The sequence below is a fragment of the Cokeromyces recurvatus genome (assembly GCF_025118155.1).
Source record: "Cokeromyces recurvatus strain NRRL 2243 chromosome Unknown BX663scaffold_4, whole genome shotgun sequence".
NCBI classification, from domain to species: Eukaryota; Fungi; Mucoromycota; class Mucoromycetes; order Mucorales; family Mucoraceae; genus Cokeromyces; species Cokeromyces recurvatus.
Genome location: NW_026251390.1, coordinates 855,587 through 874,327, shown reverse-complemented (window position 1 = coordinate 874,327; position 18,741 = coordinate 855,587). Strand labels below are relative to the sequence as shown.

The 18,741-nt window shown below is 27.6% G+C and overlaps 7 protein-coding genes and 1 non-coding gene across 8 annotated transcripts; 4 read left to right on the top strand and 4 right to left on the bottom strand.

Moving 5' to 3' along the window:
* Nucleotides 1-805: 805 nt before the first annotated feature.
* On the top strand, nt 806-2,509 carry BX663DRAFT_581543 (Peroxin/Dysferlin domain-containing protein; the record flags this gene model as incomplete). Its single annotated transcript, XM_051532198.1, has 3 exons — nt 806-1,483; nt 1,557-2,221; nt 2,303-2,509. The coding sequence occupies exons 1-3, from the start codon at nt 1,186-1,188 to the stop codon at nt 2,507-2,509; spliced, it is 1,170 nt and encodes a 389-aa protein (XP_051386139.1). The 5' UTR covers nt 806-1,185.
* Nucleotides 2,510-2,775: 266 nt separating this feature from the next.
* Nucleotides 2,776-4,940, bottom strand: BX663DRAFT_529565 (armadillo-type protein; the record flags this gene model as incomplete). Its single annotated transcript, XM_051530253.1, has 7 exons — nt 2,776-2,916; nt 2,986-3,153; nt 3,233-3,329; nt 3,520-4,046; nt 4,113-4,198; nt 4,431-4,559; nt 4,703-4,940. The coding sequence occupies 7 exons, from the start codon at nt 4,938-4,940 to the stop codon at nt 2,776-2,778; spliced, it is 1,386 nt and encodes a 461-aa protein (XP_051386138.1).
* A 723-nt stretch (nt 4,941-5,663) lies between these two features.
* On the top strand, nt 5,664-6,594 carry BX663DRAFT_498992 (uncharacterized protein). Its single transcript, XM_051526126.1, has 3 exons — nt 5,664-6,224; nt 6,279-6,339; nt 6,416-6,594. The coding sequence occupies exons 1-3, from the start codon at nt 5,690-5,692 to the stop codon at nt 6,531-6,533; spliced, it is 714 nt and encodes a 237-aa protein (XP_051386137.1). The 5' UTR covers nt 5,664-5,689; the 3' UTR covers nt 6,534-6,594.
* Nucleotides 6,595-7,118: 524 nt separating this feature from the next.
* Nucleotides 7,119-7,191, bottom strand: BX663DRAFT_t31. The gene has a single exon. It is a non-coding gene; the product is annotated as a tRNA-Met (tRNA).
* A 2,314-nt stretch (nt 7,192-9,505) lies between these two features.
* On the top strand, nt 9,506-9,771 carry BX663DRAFT_498991 (uncharacterized protein). Its single transcript, XM_051526125.1, has one exon. It carries the CDS (start codon nt 9,515-9,517, stop codon nt 9,722-9,724), a length of 210 nt encoding a protein of 69 aa, XP_051386136.1. The 5' UTR covers nt 9,506-9,514; the 3' UTR covers nt 9,725-9,771.
* A 2,346-nt stretch (nt 9,772-12,117) lies between these two features.
* On the top strand, nt 12,118-12,835 carry BX663DRAFT_498989 (uncharacterized protein). Its single transcript, XM_051526124.1, has one exon. It carries the CDS (start codon nt 12,241-12,243, stop codon nt 12,799-12,801), a length of 561 nt encoding a protein of 186 aa, XP_051386135.1. The 5' UTR covers nt 12,118-12,240; the 3' UTR covers nt 12,802-12,835.
* On the bottom strand, nt 12,764-16,388 carry BX663DRAFT_498987 (uncharacterized protein). The gene is made up of 12 exons (XM_051526123.1): nt 16,129-16,388; nt 16,015-16,071; nt 15,841-15,939; nt 15,708-15,780; nt 15,437-15,622; nt 15,260-15,375; nt 14,942-15,193; nt 13,985-14,869; nt 13,641-13,919; nt 13,430-13,561; nt 13,211-13,375; nt 12,764-13,151 (listed from the first exon to the last, which is right to left on the bottom strand). The coding sequence occupies exons 1-12, from the start codon at nt 16,285-16,287 to the stop codon at nt 12,993-12,995; spliced, it is 2,562 nt and encodes an 853-aa protein (XP_051386134.1). The 5' UTR covers nt 16,288-16,388; the 3' UTR covers nt 12,764-12,992.
* Nucleotides 16,389-16,450: 62 nt separating this feature from the next.
* On the bottom strand, nt 16,451-17,110 carry BX663DRAFT_498984 (uncharacterized protein). The gene is made up of 2 exons (XM_051526122.1): nt 16,765-17,110; nt 16,451-16,677 (listed from the first exon to the last, which is right to left on the bottom strand). The coding sequence occupies exon 2, from the start codon at nt 16,667-16,669 to the stop codon at nt 16,502-16,504; it is 168 nt and encodes a 55-aa protein (XP_051386133.1). The 5' UTR covers nt 16,670-16,677; nt 16,765-17,110; the 3' UTR covers nt 16,451-16,501.
* Nucleotides 17,111-18,741: the final 1,631 nt, after the last annotated feature.

Sequence of the window (18,741 nt, the reverse complement as noted above, 5' to 3'; positions counted from 1 at the left end):
CAATACCAACTTTAGGTCAAGTCAATGGTATAAACTTAGAAATTCATCCTTTGTCAACTCACTTCCCAATGTTAGATATCATTTCGTAAATATCGACAGAGTTTTCATAGCGGAAATTTTCAATAGGCACTTCAAGTGCAGTAAATTATAATCCGCATATCACCCAACTCCATCCTTGGATCTAATTCTCTGACTGCCTATGCGCTCGCTCTGACTCTATTGAACATAGTCGTCTTCTTTTACGACATCGTTTAGGAAAGCTATCTGATGGAAACCTCAAAAACTTTATTCATAACGACAGTACAAGCTTACTAAAACTCATATCATACAATGCCTCTACGTATACTCTAGTCTACACGTTCCTACAAATATTGCTGATCCTATTTCGTGCATCCTCAGCTTACTTTCTAACCTAGCATACTGGAAAACTCTTTGGGCCCTTCTCCAACAAACCTTACCACTTGTATATTAAATGAAACATAGTATGTCTCTCGAGCCCTGATCTTTACTGTCAATATTATTTATGAACTTCCCTTTTCATTTATTAAATTCAAAAACATGAAACGTAATATCTACACTCCCTATCCTTCCTTTTTCTTTCATTTTTCCCTCAACCCCATAAGGGAGCCTTTTTTTTTTTCTTCTGTCTCCTCTATTATGCATTGTGAACCGGTTAGATATATAAAATATAAATGTTTATTTGGGCTTTGATAAAACTCAAACTTTAAGGAAAACACCCAATATTTATGTGACCTCTTAAAAAATCATGTACTTTTTTTTTTTTTTTTTGCCTTTCACATGCTAATATATACCCTCTTCTTTCTTTCTTTTTTCTCATTAGTAACAATCTATGTCACATTCATTTAAAGAAACAAATTTCGGTAAGCCAACTTATTGTGATCACTGTCAAAATTTATTATGGGGCTTTGTTAAACAAGGTGTTAAATGTTCAGGTACAATAATGATTTATTTACTACCATTAGTATAATCACTAAACAAATATAAAAAGATTGTGGAATTGTTTCTCATCATGATTGCCAAAAGGAAATTGCACCTTGTAAAGATAAAAAACTAGTAACTAATTCATCAATCTATTCTACTACTGATTCGCCTGCCACAAAATCCTTGCTTCGTACTCTACAGAAACAACCAGTGGGCTTGAATATCCAAGCATCATCTTCTAAAATGAGTGTGAATAATGATAGTGCATCATCTTTTAAGAAATTAAAGACAATAGCGACTTCGGACGAATTCCAAAATGTGCTTGTATCAGCAGCTATGCATTCAACTGATACAACCTTACCACCCAATGAATATCTTGCTAATTTACCACCACTAAATCCACAAAATACTGCAAAAAACTTCTCTCGATTTGTTTCAAGATGTGGTCCTATGTTTACTTTTAGGGACAATGTTATTCTCTTGTTGAGTTGGAATAAACCCGTAGACACTTTGGTAGCTTTACTTATGTATTGTTTAATATGTAAGTAACTATACTTATTACATTAAATGAATACTGAACAAAAAAAAACATGTTCTTTCATAAAAAAAAAAAGGTCTTCATTCTAAGCTCGCATTATTGATACCCCATATAATTTTATTTCGGATTATTATAACTGGATATACAAAACGATTTGGCGATGATAAAAATGTGAACACTAACGATATAACAAATGAACAAAAACAAGAGAGTTTGCCGCATATGTCTACCTCAACAGCAACTACCAATAATGTAGGTTCCTCCACGAATCGATTTAATTTTACATCTTCCCTTTATCCAACAGCTTCTGACGAAGCTTCACCAGAGTACTTGAAGAATATGCAAAATTTGCAGAATATGATGGGTGAAATGAGTGATCTTTATGATTTGATTGCCTCTAAAAGCCATTATGTAGATTGGTCCTCTGAAGCAGTAACGATGCGAGTCTTTCAATTTGCTTTGATTTCATTTGTTTTCATAATGATGTTGGTTTGGTTTATTCCATTAAATATTATCTTTTTGATTGCGGGAATAACTCTCTTTTTGTTAAATACAAGATTTGCTAAATTTGTTTTGAAAGAAATATTACCTCAATTGACTGAGGTTGGACAAACACAAATTAATTCAATCCTACACTGGTATACTCAAATTGAAAAAAGATTAGATGAGCAATCAAATGTTAAAGAATTATCATTATACGAAAATCAACGATGGTGGCCAGAAAGTGGCTTTATTCCTCACGTAAATATATATATATATATATATATATATATATGTATATGTTGAATTATATGTTCCCTACTCATGTACATGTAATATTAGACATTGTCTAGTGAGCGCGGATTATGGACAGATATGTCTGGTACAATTGAATTAACTCATAAAGAAGAATTACCTGCACCAAAGGGCTATCATTGGATTGAAGACAATTGGACATTAGATACTACAGGGCCATGGATTGATGAAACACTTGAAATTGGTAAAAAAAAAAAAAAAAAGGGGGAGTTTAATGATATAATATATGTTTGAATAATTTATTTATATGATCAAGTAGAAGTGGCAGTTATACCAGAAAATGGTGGCTGGGTTTATACAGATAATAATTGGGAATATCCAAGAAATGGAATTACTAGACTTAATGATAGTGTTATAGATAATGATCACATAACAGTTGGAAGGTTTGTTACGAGAAGAAGAAGATGGGTTCGAAAATGTGAACGAAATCTGGCTGATAAAAAGAAAATAAATGTTTAATTATTAATACTGTGAGCAGTAATAAAGAATGATAGCTTAATTTACTCCTGCATATCAGGAGATTCACCAAAGTATTCATCAACTAATTTATTTGCAAAAGCATAGAGTTCCGGATCAGGTGCTGGAGCAACAGATGCTAATGCTTCCATACAATCAGGTACATTATCAATAACTTCCTTGCCCTTTATAAATGTGATTTTTTTTTAAAAAAAAAAAATGAACAAATGAAGTACTCTTTTTTTTTTTCTTACCCTAGGCGATTGTGTTAACAATAGCTCTATGTACCCTAATCCTAATCTAATCATGTCAGCATCTTGAGATTTTATTAGGTCTAAAAAGGCTGGTAAAAGCTGTTTATGTGCTAGCTTTTCTAAATGCTCTGGTCCATGATTGGCAATATTCATAAGACAGTAAGCAGCCTAATATAAAATAAGACATTAATTAGAATTCTGTCTATTTCTATCTTTCTTAAAAAAAAATAGATCAATAATAACTTACCCCTTTACGAATATCAAATGCGCCATGAGTAACAAGCTTAGATAAGTATTTAATGATATCAAGCTCTTCTAATGCTTGAATTACTTCAGTACGTTGACTAATCATTTACAAATATAAGAAAATGATTACTCTTCTTTAATTTCAATATTATTTTTACCTTGAGGTGATATTTGATAGTACCCAAAGAGTTTCCTTTTTGATAACTCTACTTTATTAAAGAAAAAAAAAATTACTATAACATAATCAAATTCTTTATGTATTATACATATATATATAGCGAAGCATACCTTTGATCTGACTTTATCAAATTAATAATAGTTGGTAAAAACTCATCCTGCTCAGCCAAGATATTTAAATAATCGTCTGCATCTACTAAATTACCAAGTGTTCTTAATACAGGTAGTACGACTGGTCCCTGCTCAGCTAATGATGTTAATTGTTTAACTAATGGTGTAGCAAATCCTTTTTCCATAATATTTTCTCTAAACCTCTCACTAACAGCAGTCAGATAGCTGATAACCCAGCAAACCTCTGTGGCTGTATCTTTAGTGTCCAAATTCTTTAATAACTTGTTTGATAAATCGTTTGAGAAAAAATCTTGCAATTGACCCTCTTCACCACGAGCTAAATTAGCTAAAGCAAAACACGCGGATTGTATCAAACGAGCATCAGTTGAATCGAGCATACGAATTAGTGGTTTAACAGCACCATTATTACGAATTATTTCTCGAACTTTATCGTCTTCATCATTCATATCACCTAAATCTTCTGCTGCCAAATTACCTAATGCACCAGCAGCTATTTCACGTAAATTCTTAAGAGTGAAAGTATTAGCATATATTTACATATATGTATATGTTATTATTCTAATACTTGTTACCATGTTCTCTGAATCTAAAAGGTTAATAAGGTATGGAACAGTAGTGGAAGCTTTTATCCAAAGATTATAGGGACCTGCAGCAATATCTATTAAAAAAAAAAAAAAAAAAAAAAAAAAAAAAAAAAAAAAAAAAAAAAAAAATTAAAAACATAGCTTTAATTTATTTATTTTTTATTTTATTTTATTTTATTTTTTCGCTTACTAGATATAGTTTGAGCAGCTTCAACTTGCTCTTCAGGGTCTGAGCTTGTTAGCATTTGCTATATAATTAAAATATAAATGTTTAATAGAATTATAGATCCATAAAGTTATAAACACTTACAGTTAAAGTTTCAATACAATCACCTTCTGTGATATATTTGATTAAAGCCTGTGCAGGTTCCAAAACAAATTTACCAATATATTGAGCAGCAAATATACGAAGGCTTCTATCATCACTACTTAAATCTTTAGCAATACCATCAACCTGATAAGCATTTAATCTATAATAAGGGCTAATATCCTCTATTCCATATATTAAAGGAGAGAGAGAAAGATAAAGTCAATAATATATATATTCATATGTATATTACTAACTAAGTTTTCTGTACCATCATTATTATCCTTCTGCTCACTTTTGGGTTCTTCTTCTCCGGCACTTTCAAATTCTTCATGACGAGACAAGTTACGAAAACGCTTTGCTGTAATTAGCTGCTCGCGATGTTTCTTTCGAAGTGATTCATTAATAGCAACTCTTCTTTTAATAAGTTCATCTGGAGTGCGTGAAATACTTGTTCTTTTATATAAACAACGATGATCACCATTTGAATTTCTTCTTGCTTTACCCATTTTGAATAAATAAATATGGAAAAAATGGAAAAAATGGCCTAGGCATGAGAATTTATGCAAAAACAAAAAAAAAAATGGGAAACCTTCTTTCAGTAGTGACTGTTATTAAAAGGAGAAGGAGGAAGACAATAATAATTAGGTTATTCAGTGAAGTATATAATATTGTATAAAGTATTTAAACTATTTTTTTTTATAAAAATAGTTGTTATAACTTTGCTATAAAAATAAATGTGTCTTTTGTAGAGTTTTTTTTTTTCTTCTTTTTTCTTGCGATATTTTTTCGTGGTTAAGAATGTAAAAATCTAAATACCAAAAAATAAGTAGATAATACAATTTTAATAGACAAAAAGTATGGGTAATTTTTTAAATTCATTTTTATTTCTTAGATAAGCTTGTATTCAAAAATTATCACAAGAGAAAGCATCTAAAAAAAGAGATATTATTTATACGTAAAATACTTAAATTTCTCAACTCATAACGGTAATTTGATTTATTGATGTTAAAGTATATCATTATAAAATATGTATTAAACTTTTCTTCCTCAAATATAATTGATTAATGTAATGAAAGAAAAAGAGGGGGGGGGCGTTTGAAAGGAAAAGACTGAAGATAAAATCAGATCTAGTAAAGTTATCTTACCATTGCAACAAAACAAAACAAAAATTGTTGTCTATTATGTTTTATTTTGCTTTTTTTTTTTTTTTAATTGTTTTTATTATCATCATTTACTTTATGGTAGCTTAAGAATAATGCCGAAAACACCACCTCTTATACTTCCTTCAAGTCTTCCAGCAACTTGGATAAATCGTTCAAAAGTTAATAAAAGACACAAGTCAAATATATATGTAACTCATCAGAATAAGTCTACTGCTGCAGTATTTGATGAAACAGAAGAATGCCAATTTATTTCAAATTTTAATAATGAGACTACTTCTGTTATTGATCACACTAATAGTAATATCTCCAGCAGTATCATACTCAATAGTGCCATGGATCATTCTAATTATATCAATAATGATCTTAATATATCATCTAACAATAATTTGAATCAAAATGATACATGTCAGACTAATACTGCAGATAGCTCACAGCAGCATTCACAAAAGAATACCTTATCGCAAACATCATTCAAAAGCTTACGTCAATCAGGCCAACAATGTTATAGAAATACTACTATTGAGCAAATTGAAGAAGAAGAACAAAAAGATTATATAGTTGATAAAATGGGGTGTGAAGATGCTCTTATAGAATCTAATCATCAGCAGCTTCAAAGTCTTTTAACAGGTATGAATACATATTATATTTATAAATCAAATAAACATTTTACTTGTTTACTAGCTTCAGAAGACCTTACAGAAGAATTCAAAAAATTTATGATGGAGCATCAGGAAATAAAAAGGTAGATTCAATATTTAACAAAAAAAAAAAAAAAAAAAAAAAAAAAAAAAAGTATTAAATAAGAAGAAAATATACAGATCAATTGATGACAAGAAGAAGGAACTTAATTCATATATCAAAGATCGTATGCAATACTTGGATCAACGTCAATTCTATTTTCAACAGCAATTAAAAGTATTAAAGGATTTCATGTGATAAGCAAAGTAAAATGTGCTCTTTTTATATTACTATTTAAGCTTAGCATGTTATTGGGATAGGTTTATAGAGAATGCCATTATATGATGTGCAATATTTAATAAAAAGAACTTATTCTATATGCATGTATATTAAGAAAAAATATATAGCTAATTTATTTCTTTTGTTTATAAAATTTATTTTTGATTACTTATGTGACTGAATTAAGTTATCCATAACAGAGAGGATCTGGGAGAGTCTAGAAGTGTTGTGATTGTATGTATAATATGTAGTGTACAAATTGTTATAAATGGCACAATACCGACATCTTTGTATAATAAAATTATTAAAACTTGGCGAAAAGAGTAATATGTTTTATTTTATTTATATACAGAATAAAGATTTTAATAATTACTTCCTTTTAGAAAAAAACTACGCATATTCTATAACATAGCATCAATCCAGCAGTTTCTTTTGTATAATGTAAAATAATAAGGATACCCCTTTTTTTCTCTCCTATGCTATTATATTTTAATGCGTATCACATAGATTCAAATAAACTCGTATTCAAAAATATATTACAACAAACAAAAAAAGCAAAAATGATAGCATCAGTCCGTTTCGATCAGACGACCTCAGGGTTATGAGCCCTGCGCGCTTCCTACTGCGCCATGATGCTCTCTTGTTTGTGTTGCGTGTTATGGTAGATTTAGTTATAATCTCAAAATTTCAGCCACACTGCAAATAAAGTCTACTTTTACAATTGTAAAAGTTTGTAAAAGGTGACCCAGTCACAATTGTAAAAGGTGACCTTTTACAATCGAAAATTGAAAATTGGAAGTTTTAAAAAATTTTTATACCAAATGAAAGAGAAAAATTTGCTCATTTCGAATATGTTAAAATTTTTTTATTTGGTTAAGAATTGATAGAGATATTAGCATTTAAAGATTTGTTTAATGGTTAAAAAATATAACAATTTTTTGGGTATAGTCTTTTTTACTAGAAAATAAATTTAGAATCCCGATTTTTTTTTACTTCAAATTTTATTGGACAAAAATTTTATATTCTGAATTCAAAAGAAGTTGAAAAAATAATAATAATAGCAATAATTCATTCAAGATGAATGTTTAAAATGTAAAGTTGTAATAAGTCTTTTTTTAAGAAAAGGTCAAATTATTTAACTTTTTCAAAAAAAATTTATTAAAAAAATAATAAAAATTCAAGTCAACATGTACAGTAATGAGTTATGTATAATGTCAATTGTTAAAATCAAACTTATATTATTACTTTACAATAAGTTATTTTATCTAGTAAGATTAATTTGTCGTACTTAATATTTTTTTTTTTTTTGTTGAACATAATGTCAAAATGTCTAATTGCCATTCCAAAATCAACTTGAATGTAGATGGAAAAATTAAAATATACCCCTGCTAAAGTATTTAAAAATAATAAAACTATTTATTATTTTTCAAATGAAAGATGCATCATCCGATTGTTAGTAATTTATTTATTTATTTTTCGTAAAGATAAGTAAAATGAAAGGGAATTTTTTACTGCATATATAAGTTTTAACTACAGCAATAAATTTAGTTATCTGTAAAAAAAATATTTTCTCCTTTTTTTATTATCTTATACTGATTATTAACATCTCAACTTATAAATTTATAAATTCATTGCAACATGTCTGTTTAATTAAACAAAGATCAATGTGAATGGAAATGATTAACTTGTTCTCAAAGTAGACTTAGATATAAGGTTGTTTACAGACATACTATCTTTATCTATATTCATATATTCATTAAAAATTGATAAGAGTCTTGAAGATGCAATTACCAATGAACATAGTAAACAACAATAATAAGTATTCATTGCAGATGTTACAATTAATAAATGTAATCACGCTAGCTTTTTTTTTTATTTTGAATTATAAAAATAACCACTGCTGTTCGTTTTTTTTTCTTTTTTTTTTGTCATCGCACTAAAGATGTCTATAATGCAAATGAAGAGTCGATTGCTGACAATGGTAATGACATTAATTTTATTGGATTAGAATATTTAGAAGATAAATATATGGTTGAAAGTATGTATTAGTTATTAAAAGAAATAGTATTGTTATAATAACTTCTGTGTAAGCTATTTATGCTAACTTTTTTTTATATAGTATGCTTTGTATATGACTTTGGAAATTGTTATATAATTACTTCGGCGATAGAATACATAAATGAAAGACTTCTTTGTCAGCTTATACAAATGCTTTAATAAGACTTTTTGTTTCTAAAAAATTTTTTACTTTATTTCTTTTTACTTGTTTCTTTTTTTTCCTTCTTGTTTTCCTTTTTTTTCTTTTTTCTTTTTTTTTGAATTAGTACTTAGGATAAATGACTTGAGATGATATACAATCCAATTGGTAAGTAACTTAGCACGGTTTGATTATCCCCGGCGAACATGTAATGAACATGGTTAGCTCTTTATATTTAAAGAAAAAAAAAAAAACTATATTCTAATCAATATCTTTTTTTTTTTCAAATAGTTTTACTGTATACTTTGAATCTTTGGCGTTTTGCCTTTTATAATGACTAATAGCGAATTATATAAAATACGTAAATAATAAAGATAAGGTAAACATAACATAAATATATCTTTATATCTTACTAAAGTTGTTTTAATGATAACATCAACTAAACTTTTTTTTTTGTTTAGGCGTTAAAGGTCTATCTTTATAGCCTTTTCTCTTGTGGTGACCGATTACAAATAAAAGGTAAATAATATAATAAGCATACTAATTATTATTTTAAACGCGTAAAATATTTATTAATCTTTCTTATCTTTTATTTAGGTAAGTGAAAAAAAAACTATTCTGCTTTGGTGGCCGTTAACGTGTAAAGAAATGATAACTTCTTTTCTAATGGTAAGAAACTAAAATATAATTTATTTGTTTTTTCATTGACTAAATCGTATTTTATTTTATTATAGGAAGAATTCTATTATGAAAGAAGCTATCTATGGTCCTCTTAATGACTCTATTACGCGTTATCTCGGTCCTTTCCATGGCGTATTTATTCTATTTTTTTGGATACATTTTTATATACATTTTTTTAAATATTTTTTATATATTTTTTATCTATTTTTTTATGTATTTTTTTATGTATTTTTTTATATATTTTTTTACGCGTTTTATAGTATATAATAATATAATATTTTATATATCGTAAAAGGAAATAATAAACGAAAATAAATAAAATCGTATTTTGAAAAAGAATATAAGCTCCATTATCTACTGTATTTTAAAGAAGTCTAAAATGTATCATAATATAACGAATAAGCAAACGTTTAATTTGAATGTAAAGGCCAATAAGAGTAAAAAAACGTAAAGGAATGACGAAGATTAAAGAAGCGTAATCCAATAGAAGCTTTGAGCTATGAAGCAAAATTTTGTAAAAGGTGAACTTTCATGATTGTAAAAGGTCTACTTTCAGTATAGTTTCACAATTGTAAAAGGTCTACTTTCAGTCTACTTTCACAATTGTAAAATGTCTACTTTTACAATTGTAAAAGTAGACTGACTTGGTCTAATGGCATCATTGTGAAAGGTCACCTTTTACAATTGTGAAAGTATACTGAAACTTTAATGAAAGGTCACCTTTCAGTCTACTTTCACAATTGTAAAAGTAGACTTTTATCTCCAGTGTCAACAGTCACGTGATATACCGGACTTGTCCGGTAATTCAATTTATTTTATTTTAATTTACCCTTCTTTAATAATTCCTTTTATATAATATCATTTTTTATTTAAGTATCATTTTTTAATATAATGGAATAAAATCAAGCTTTTACTTTGCTTTAAATTTTTATTAAGTTGTTTAATTGTAATTTGATTAATTGAACTGAAACGACAATACAGAAGATTGTCAATTAAATATAGAAACAGTAACAGAAAGAAATATCAATACATTAACGACGACATAAAGAACAAAAGCAATATTCAACTTACATTTATACCTTTGTCTCAGTATAAAAGTAACTAGAAGAAACATTAGCTTCACAAATAGAAAAAAAAATAAAAGAAAAGGATTCTACTGTTAAGCACCACGAACATATCATTGAAAAAAATTATTTTCATATATTTTTAGCATTAAAATAGAGAAATTTAGCAGTCACGTAAAAGATGACATCATCTTTAAGTCAATTAATTTATAATAATTTTTAATTTTTCTTCCATCTTAAAAAAAAATGGGGCATTTAACTAATGTTTATTGTCAATTAAAGAGCCCAAATCAGGAGATCATTGTTTGGTTTTGTGTTTTTTATAGTTTTATGTTTTATTTTATTTTATTATTTCACACATAAGTACTGCAGAAGTATCATTTCTGTCGTTCTGTATGCTAGTGATAGTTTATGTTGAAAAATTTCGATCAAACAGATCATTGGAGGCTTTTAAAGACATCCAATATTTCACCAACTATTCTCAAATAGTATCAAACCTTACACCTTCTCATTTTGTTAAAAAAATATTATTATAGTAGATTTTTATATGCAGATATTTTATAATAACTGGAGTTAATATAAATTATATTATTATTTAATTTTTAAATAAATAACCCTTTTAAAGCTCTAAAAAATCTTTTCAAGTGGTTTAAACGTGCAAAAAGATGAAGAGAATATAAAAGCAAAAGACAAGTTTGTGAGAAATGGGCATAGTTTATTGAAGAAAAATAATACAAAAATTGTACAAAGGAAAAAAAAATAGTATAGAAAAATGTCAAGGGATATTTATATGTTTTTTTTGGATTCAGGAAGAAAGAAGATATATATTGTTTAATTGACTTAAATGCTCAAAGTTATATAAACTCTTTCTTTACTAGAGTAGACAGTATGTATTTAAAGGAATAGTAAACATATCAGCTGTCAACAGTTATAAATTTAAAAAGAAAAAGTTTCCTTAATCATTTTTGGTGGCAGAATAAAGAGCAAAGATGACATATCAAGCAACTTGCATTAGTAGTTGAAACAGAAATTAAATGATTTATTATTGATAGTCGTTAATGAATACAAGATATTTAGCGAACTCATTATTTACAAGTGCAAAAGATGATTTTGCTAATAGCACTATCTGTTGTAAAAAACTATGATAGATTATAAAACACGGATATATACGTACTAACAAATATAATGGATTTCAATATTATCATTTGAAAACGAAAAAAAAAAATTAACCAGTAGCTTTCTGATAAATACACATGTTTCCTTTTCTTTTAATTATATGTCTTTTGATAGACTTTAATTTTTACTTACTCCACATGTATTATAATAAAGTATTTAACTTTATTATAAATAACATAATGTAATTTGATACAAAAAAGCTTTTTTTTTTCTTTTTAGCAATATTGATGTAAATTATATACCATTGCCCAAATAAAAGTTATTCATATCTACTTGGCATATTTCTAAAGCTCGTTAGTGATATTGGGGGAGGGTTTTTTTTTCTATCTTTTATTTCAACCAAATATAACGTTTACACGTGACTTATTTTAATTACTAGTATTATTATTTTTGTTGATGGAAGACTTATACCACTAATGGAGTTTTTTTTCTTCTTCTTTCTATGCTTTAAGGTTCTTTTTCCATCCAAGCTTATACATATATCTCTTCCTTTTTTTTTCTACTATTTATTCGCTACAAAAGTCTTTTACAAAACTTATTAATTAAAAGAAAAAAAAATAAAACAAAAATGACAACAAAAAGACGTTCACAACAAAGAAATAATGACATGAGAAATAATGATGAGTTGTTTTCAGATTTAAATCATCCTCATAAAGATCGCTTCATTGATCTTGCACAAGCAGCTCTAGAAGAAGCTGATATTGAAGAAGAACGAAAAGGTGTCATTCAGGAAGTATTAGAAGCACTCATTGCTAAAACAGGAGCACCACTTGTAGCTGAAGTAATTTCAGAACAACTACATAGTCAAGATGTTATTGAACGTATAGCGGAAAATCATGAAGAAGATCGACGACGATTAAGTTCCAGTCCACATATGACACGAATCGACTCAACTAGTAGTGTCAACTCACTTAAGTCACCCGATGATGAGGAATTAGAAAATAAAACATTACAGATTAATGCAAGTAATAAAGAAATAATGGCGCCACAAATGGATGATGACAGACCAGAACCATTAATGCTATTTGCAGAATATTTATGGCGATTTTTTCGAGCTTTATTACTAGCCAGTTTAGTTGGTTTAGTATGTCATTATTTAAATGGTTTAAAGTATGCAAGGATCATTTAATATGCAATACACACAGAAAAAAAAAAATAATATAGTAAAATAATATATATTTATATATGTACATTATGGAGTTGTAGAGTTTAAAGGTAAAATGTATGACTGAGCGTATATATATATATAAAAAAGGATTTCTAAATATGGACGTAGAGGAAGAGTAAGGGAGGATGTATATGAACATTGCATGAAATAAATCAGAAGTAGAATTGTTTTACATCATGAGCACCAAATGATTCATTACATGTTGGACATCTCTTTTTTGATTCAAGACATTCTTTACAAAATGTATGCATGCATTTCAAAATAATATGTGATTTTAATCTAATTCGACAGGAACTACAATTTAGTAACGACTAAAAAAAAAAAAAAATGCTTAGTTAAATGATCAAATCCTTTTTTTTTCCTTCCTTACTCTATATTCTTCTCTTTCTTTTCTTAATCTTGCTTCAGCAGGACGATCAACTTTATTCGTTGAATCTATTTTACGTTTTAATATTTCACTGCTTTCTTCTAATCGAAGTCTCATATATGCACTATCTTCGATTAATCGAATCTTATCAAGTATCGACTTTTGAAGCTACAAGGAATATTTATTAATTTATGCTTTTAAATTTAGAATTCGTTTTCTTACATCAATTATTTTATCTTTAGAAAAGGCATTTTTTTCTTTTAATTCATCTAATATCATCTTTGCTTCTTCTCTTTTTTGCTTATATATTTCGTATACAGAGTTACTTGTATTCAATTCACGTTCAAGGCAAGTCTAATATAAGAATAATCACATAGATATATATGTATATGCCTTTAATATTGATATTTTTGAATTTTAATGGAATACTTACTAGTTGGTTATTAAGATTCTTTTCATGTTCATTCATTTGCTTAACATGAGCTAGTTGTTTTTCATTTTGTTTACTAAGAGCATTAGCAACCATCGCATGAGCATCCTTTGACTTGTTAAGAGCAGTGAAAGTTTGACTATATTTTACACGTTCGGTTTGTAATTTTATAACTTCATCTTCAGCAGCAGAAAGTTCTTTCAATCCGTTCATATTTTCTTCTTCTAACTCATTATACGCTTTCCCAACACTTTCAATTTCGCTTAAAAGTTGTTTTTCCGTCTAATTTAACAAACATACAATAAATAAGATGTCTAAATATATAATAATCATACTACACTACTTACAGCTTCTAAACTTAATATCTTTTCTTTTGATTCTGAAATAATCTTCTTTTCTTTTTCAATTCTGTCCTGCAGAATGTTTTGAACTTGTTTATCATCTAAAGAATAAGAAGGGTGAAAGCCATATCGTTTTTCAAATGCAGTAACATCTAATTCTAATTGTTTTAACTCTACAATTTGAGAAAGCCTAAAATCTACAGTCTCTTTAGGAATATCTTGATAGATACGAGATTTCATTTGCTCTACTTGTTCTTGCAACGTGTTGAGTTCATTTTCAACTGGTGTTAAGAATGGTTCTTGGCCATTACTATTCACTAATAATTCGTAATATTCTTTAACACCTATTTTTGCTGCCATCTTTTTTTGTAATCGTAATACTTCCGTTTCTAAATAACTAATTCGCTCCTTTCTTGTATCTGCAATCACTTTTAATTCAGCAATCGAAACGCGCCCTCCTTCATTAGCAGCTTTACATTCTTCTAAACTCATTTGAGATGCATCACGTTGACCACGAATACGGGTTAAGTCAATATCTAATTTCTTTAATTGATCCTCTAATCCTTTAAAATAATCCACTTGTTCAGAATCCAAGTCTTTAATTAATCGACGGCGATTAGCAAGTAAATCATTCAGTCCATTCTGAAGGTCATGACATATATCAGTTAAACGATTACATTTGTCTTTATGATAAGCGCGCGATTGTGATAATTGTCGACATATGGGGGCTTTATATATACGTGACTCTGGCACACATACATGATCCATTTCCAAACGTGCTATTTGCTGCTTTATGGCAATACGGTCTTCCTTAATTAACTCAATATCACGTAGTTTTTGTTCAAGTAACTGTTGTATTTGAGTAAGTGGATTTTGAGCAACACCTGGGCTCTAATGTTAACAACATAAAATGATCGATTAATACTGTTATACATATACATATATATATATATATCGACTTACAGAATAATTAGCTAAAGCTCCTTCAGTTTCTGCATTAACTGTAGAGGAAGAAAGTGTTGGAGGCAGCATAGAAGTTGCAGGTATACTAGGTCTTGCATGAATAGAAGATATATCTAAAACCTTTGTATCTTCTTTTTGAATATTATTTTGGATTTTAACCTTTTCAAGTTCTTGTTGAGTTTGATATAAATTAGATTCGGCTGTTTCTAAACGATCATTTAAAATTCTTAATTCTTCTGAAAGCATTAAATACTAAAAATTTAGACATTATAATTCATTTAATATAATGTTCGTTTCAAATTAAAATAAAAAAAATACCTTAAAGTTTGCATATTTACAACGGCTTTTCATATCCTGAAGTGATTTTTGACCATTAACCCAAGTTAATAAAACACGTTCATGATCTCTTTGGACATCCTTTAATGAGCTTTGGTCTAAATGGCGCAAAAATTAATAAATTTATCACTTTTAGGCTATTATTTACTTGTAGCTTACCAAGAACAGACTTGAAGTTTGTAGTCATATTTTCTCTTTTAGTAATCCAGGAATCAATCAATTGATTCAATTTAGAAATGGTTACATCATAATGTTCTTTCTTCTTGTAAGCATTTAACATGTTAGGAGTCAATTCTGTTGCCCAAGATTGTTCCAGTAAACCATTGAATTCACTACTATCTATGTCTAATAAATAAGATGCGAAGATCAGTATTTTATTTTTAATTCAAAATAGCAGTTTTAGAAAGAATAAAAAAAACATAAACATTACCCATCGCAGTATTAGAGTTTTGACCAAAACTTATCATGCCTTCATGTATAATATTGGAAAGAAAAACTTGAAGCTATTTAAATTATATAAGTATTTGAAATAATAATAATAATAATAATCAGAATAAAATTACCTTTTTAAAGGCTTCTTCCCAAAGTCGAAAACTATCTTCATTTTCAAGTTTTTTTAATTCAGCTTGTTCAATATATTTCTTCCAATTTTTAACAGATCTCTAATTAATTATAAAGAAGTGTGTTATTTTTATAATGCTATTAACAGATATATATACAAAAATATTGTAACTTACAATATAATCTTTCCATTGCCTCATAATTGCATCTTTACGAAACGCTTCTAAAGGTTCCTATGTTGTTTATAATTTAAATAATTAATTCGCTAAAAAAAAAAACTTTATTAATACCTTAAAAGTATCAGAGGCATCTTCATTCTCTTCTGGATCTTCTTCTGGAGAAGAAGCTCTACTAGATAGAAAGCGCTTTTTTGGGGGAGGTCTTGGGGTAATACTTTGCTCTTCTAATTCGTTAGAACGACGCTTTGTGTTATCTTCTAATTTTGCCATCAAAAGAGAAGAAAAATAAAAGGAATGTACTTTTATATATATAAATTACAGCTTTGTTGTTATTTAAGATTAAAAATAATGAAAAAAAAAAAAAATAAAATAAAATAACAATAATAAAAATAACAAAAAAATAAAAAAATTAAAATAAAATGGAATAAAATAAATAAAAACAAAAAAAAAAAAAAATAGTAAAAGACTTTTGATAGGACGGATTTCAAAAATAATTGTAATATAATTCTTTCAACCATGCAAAAGCAAAATATACACCTTTTCTATACATTTGTGTATATGGAGTTTTAGAGTTAAAAAACATGAATAATATTACAGCTGTCAATATTGTATTGAATGTTGGACAAAGAAGGGCTAAAATGAAAATGATCATGTTAACATGTATATAAAAAAAAAAAGGCTAATGATGCAGTAATTTACTTATTTTATCTACGCCGACAATGTGTAAATTAACAGCAAATTTCTTAGTGAAGACAGTTTGAGTCTAAATTAAGATGGAATAACAATGAAAAGATGAGTTGAATACACTAGGGATTGGAGCTGTCAATAGGAAAATAAAGATATAAGAATGATAGTAAATTAAATTTCGTAGCAATATTCAAGCTAATATTCTATTTAACAAGGTATAAAGCTTGTCGTTAGATGCTTATTTCTCAATGTAGAATATCTATTGCTTTTCTTTTTTTTTAAAAAAAAAGTCCATATGATTATACTGAGTTCATTGCTACATATATTTCTTATAATTTACTTTACAAGGTCTGTTAAAAAGAAAGAGAAAGTAGCTTCGTTTTATTGAATCAAACTAGTAAATAGGGTCCGCATTACAAGGTTTAAAAAAAAAAAAACCTGGAAATATTTAATCCATTTATAGTGAAACATAGCTTAATAAGACTTTAAAATAATTACTTTGATACATATTTATTATGTCATTTTAATATCAAAAAGTGCTAAGAAATGATCTATCATCTATGAAATCGAGATCTTACTGCCTATATATCAATATGGCCACCATTGTTCGCTCTCGTTGTTTCCGGGAAGATAATACTGTAAGATTTCAGTGCTCATTAGAATCTCAAGTAGGTGTGTGTGTGGGGTGTACACAGAGAAGAACAATATAAAAATCATAATTATCATTCCTATCCAGTTATCATTAAATTTCTAAAATTATGCTTTATGTAATTCCAAAGTTTTTTCTATTATATATACTATGGTATACCTTTATTCCACTCACACTATCCCTCTATCTTTTACACTGTATTTTATAAGAGTTCTTTCTTTTCTATTGTAACTAACATTACTTTAATTTGTTATATTCGAACTCACTACTCTTAATCTCTTTTTTTCTACATTTTTTAAATCAATACAACTATCTAAATAAAATGATTATATGGTATTATGCTCATATTAACATGACCGAGATTATTTCAGTAAAGTAGCCAAATAAGTATTTTTATTTTTTTTATTTTTATTATATATATTTATATATATTTAAATTACGGATTCATTTTCATATATATAAATATGATATGAATACTTATTAATTAATAGTGGAAGCACTGTCCAGTGGGGTTCCATTGCCAATTCAAAAATTATGTATAATTGTTTGTATATTGTAATAGTATACTTAGATTGGAATGCGGGTTGAACAGTTTACGAAGCAATCTTTTAAATACTAAATTATAATACTTCAAAAATACTGAATAAGCTCTCTTCTTGATCTCAAATCCTTGCGGGTAAGCGTGTCATCAACAGTGTCTTGAATATAACTATTTGGGTCATCATTGTAAAATTTGATTCAAAATGACTTATACTTTTCCTGCTACCAATCCTTAATATACTCTGTCTGTAGCTGTGATTTTGATCTGTTTAAAGTGTTGGTTCACTTTCCAAGAGGAAACAAATTGTCTAAATCCTTTCCATCATACATGGGCAGTATTTTGTTTGATATCTGAATTCAGAGTTACAACTCTAACCAGTATTAAATATTGAACTTTGTGCTGGAAATAAAAAGTTCGTTTTGCGCCAAATCCATAATACATATAGTTAGTTGAGCGTTTTACGCCTATTTTCACAGTTGTCTTTATTTCTTCTTTGCTTTATGCAATACGTTATTTATCATTAGTTAACCATTGTTTAAATAAAAACCAAGATTAACTAATTTATTTAAAGTGTAAGGATCAGAAATTTTTATCAATTGATATATGTATATTGCTTTAACTCCATTCTTGTTATAAATATTTCTTTTGCTATTTTTTTTTTTTTTTTTTTTAAGAATAATAACATTTTTGAAATATATCTGTTATAAATCCCAATTTTTATTTTAAAAGTCCGTTTTTTTTTAATAAAATATCCTCAAATTGACAGTGAAAGGAACGAGTGTAACGCTATTTTTAAACTTGTTTGCTGTATGCAGCATTATATAATACTTTACGATTGCATATGATT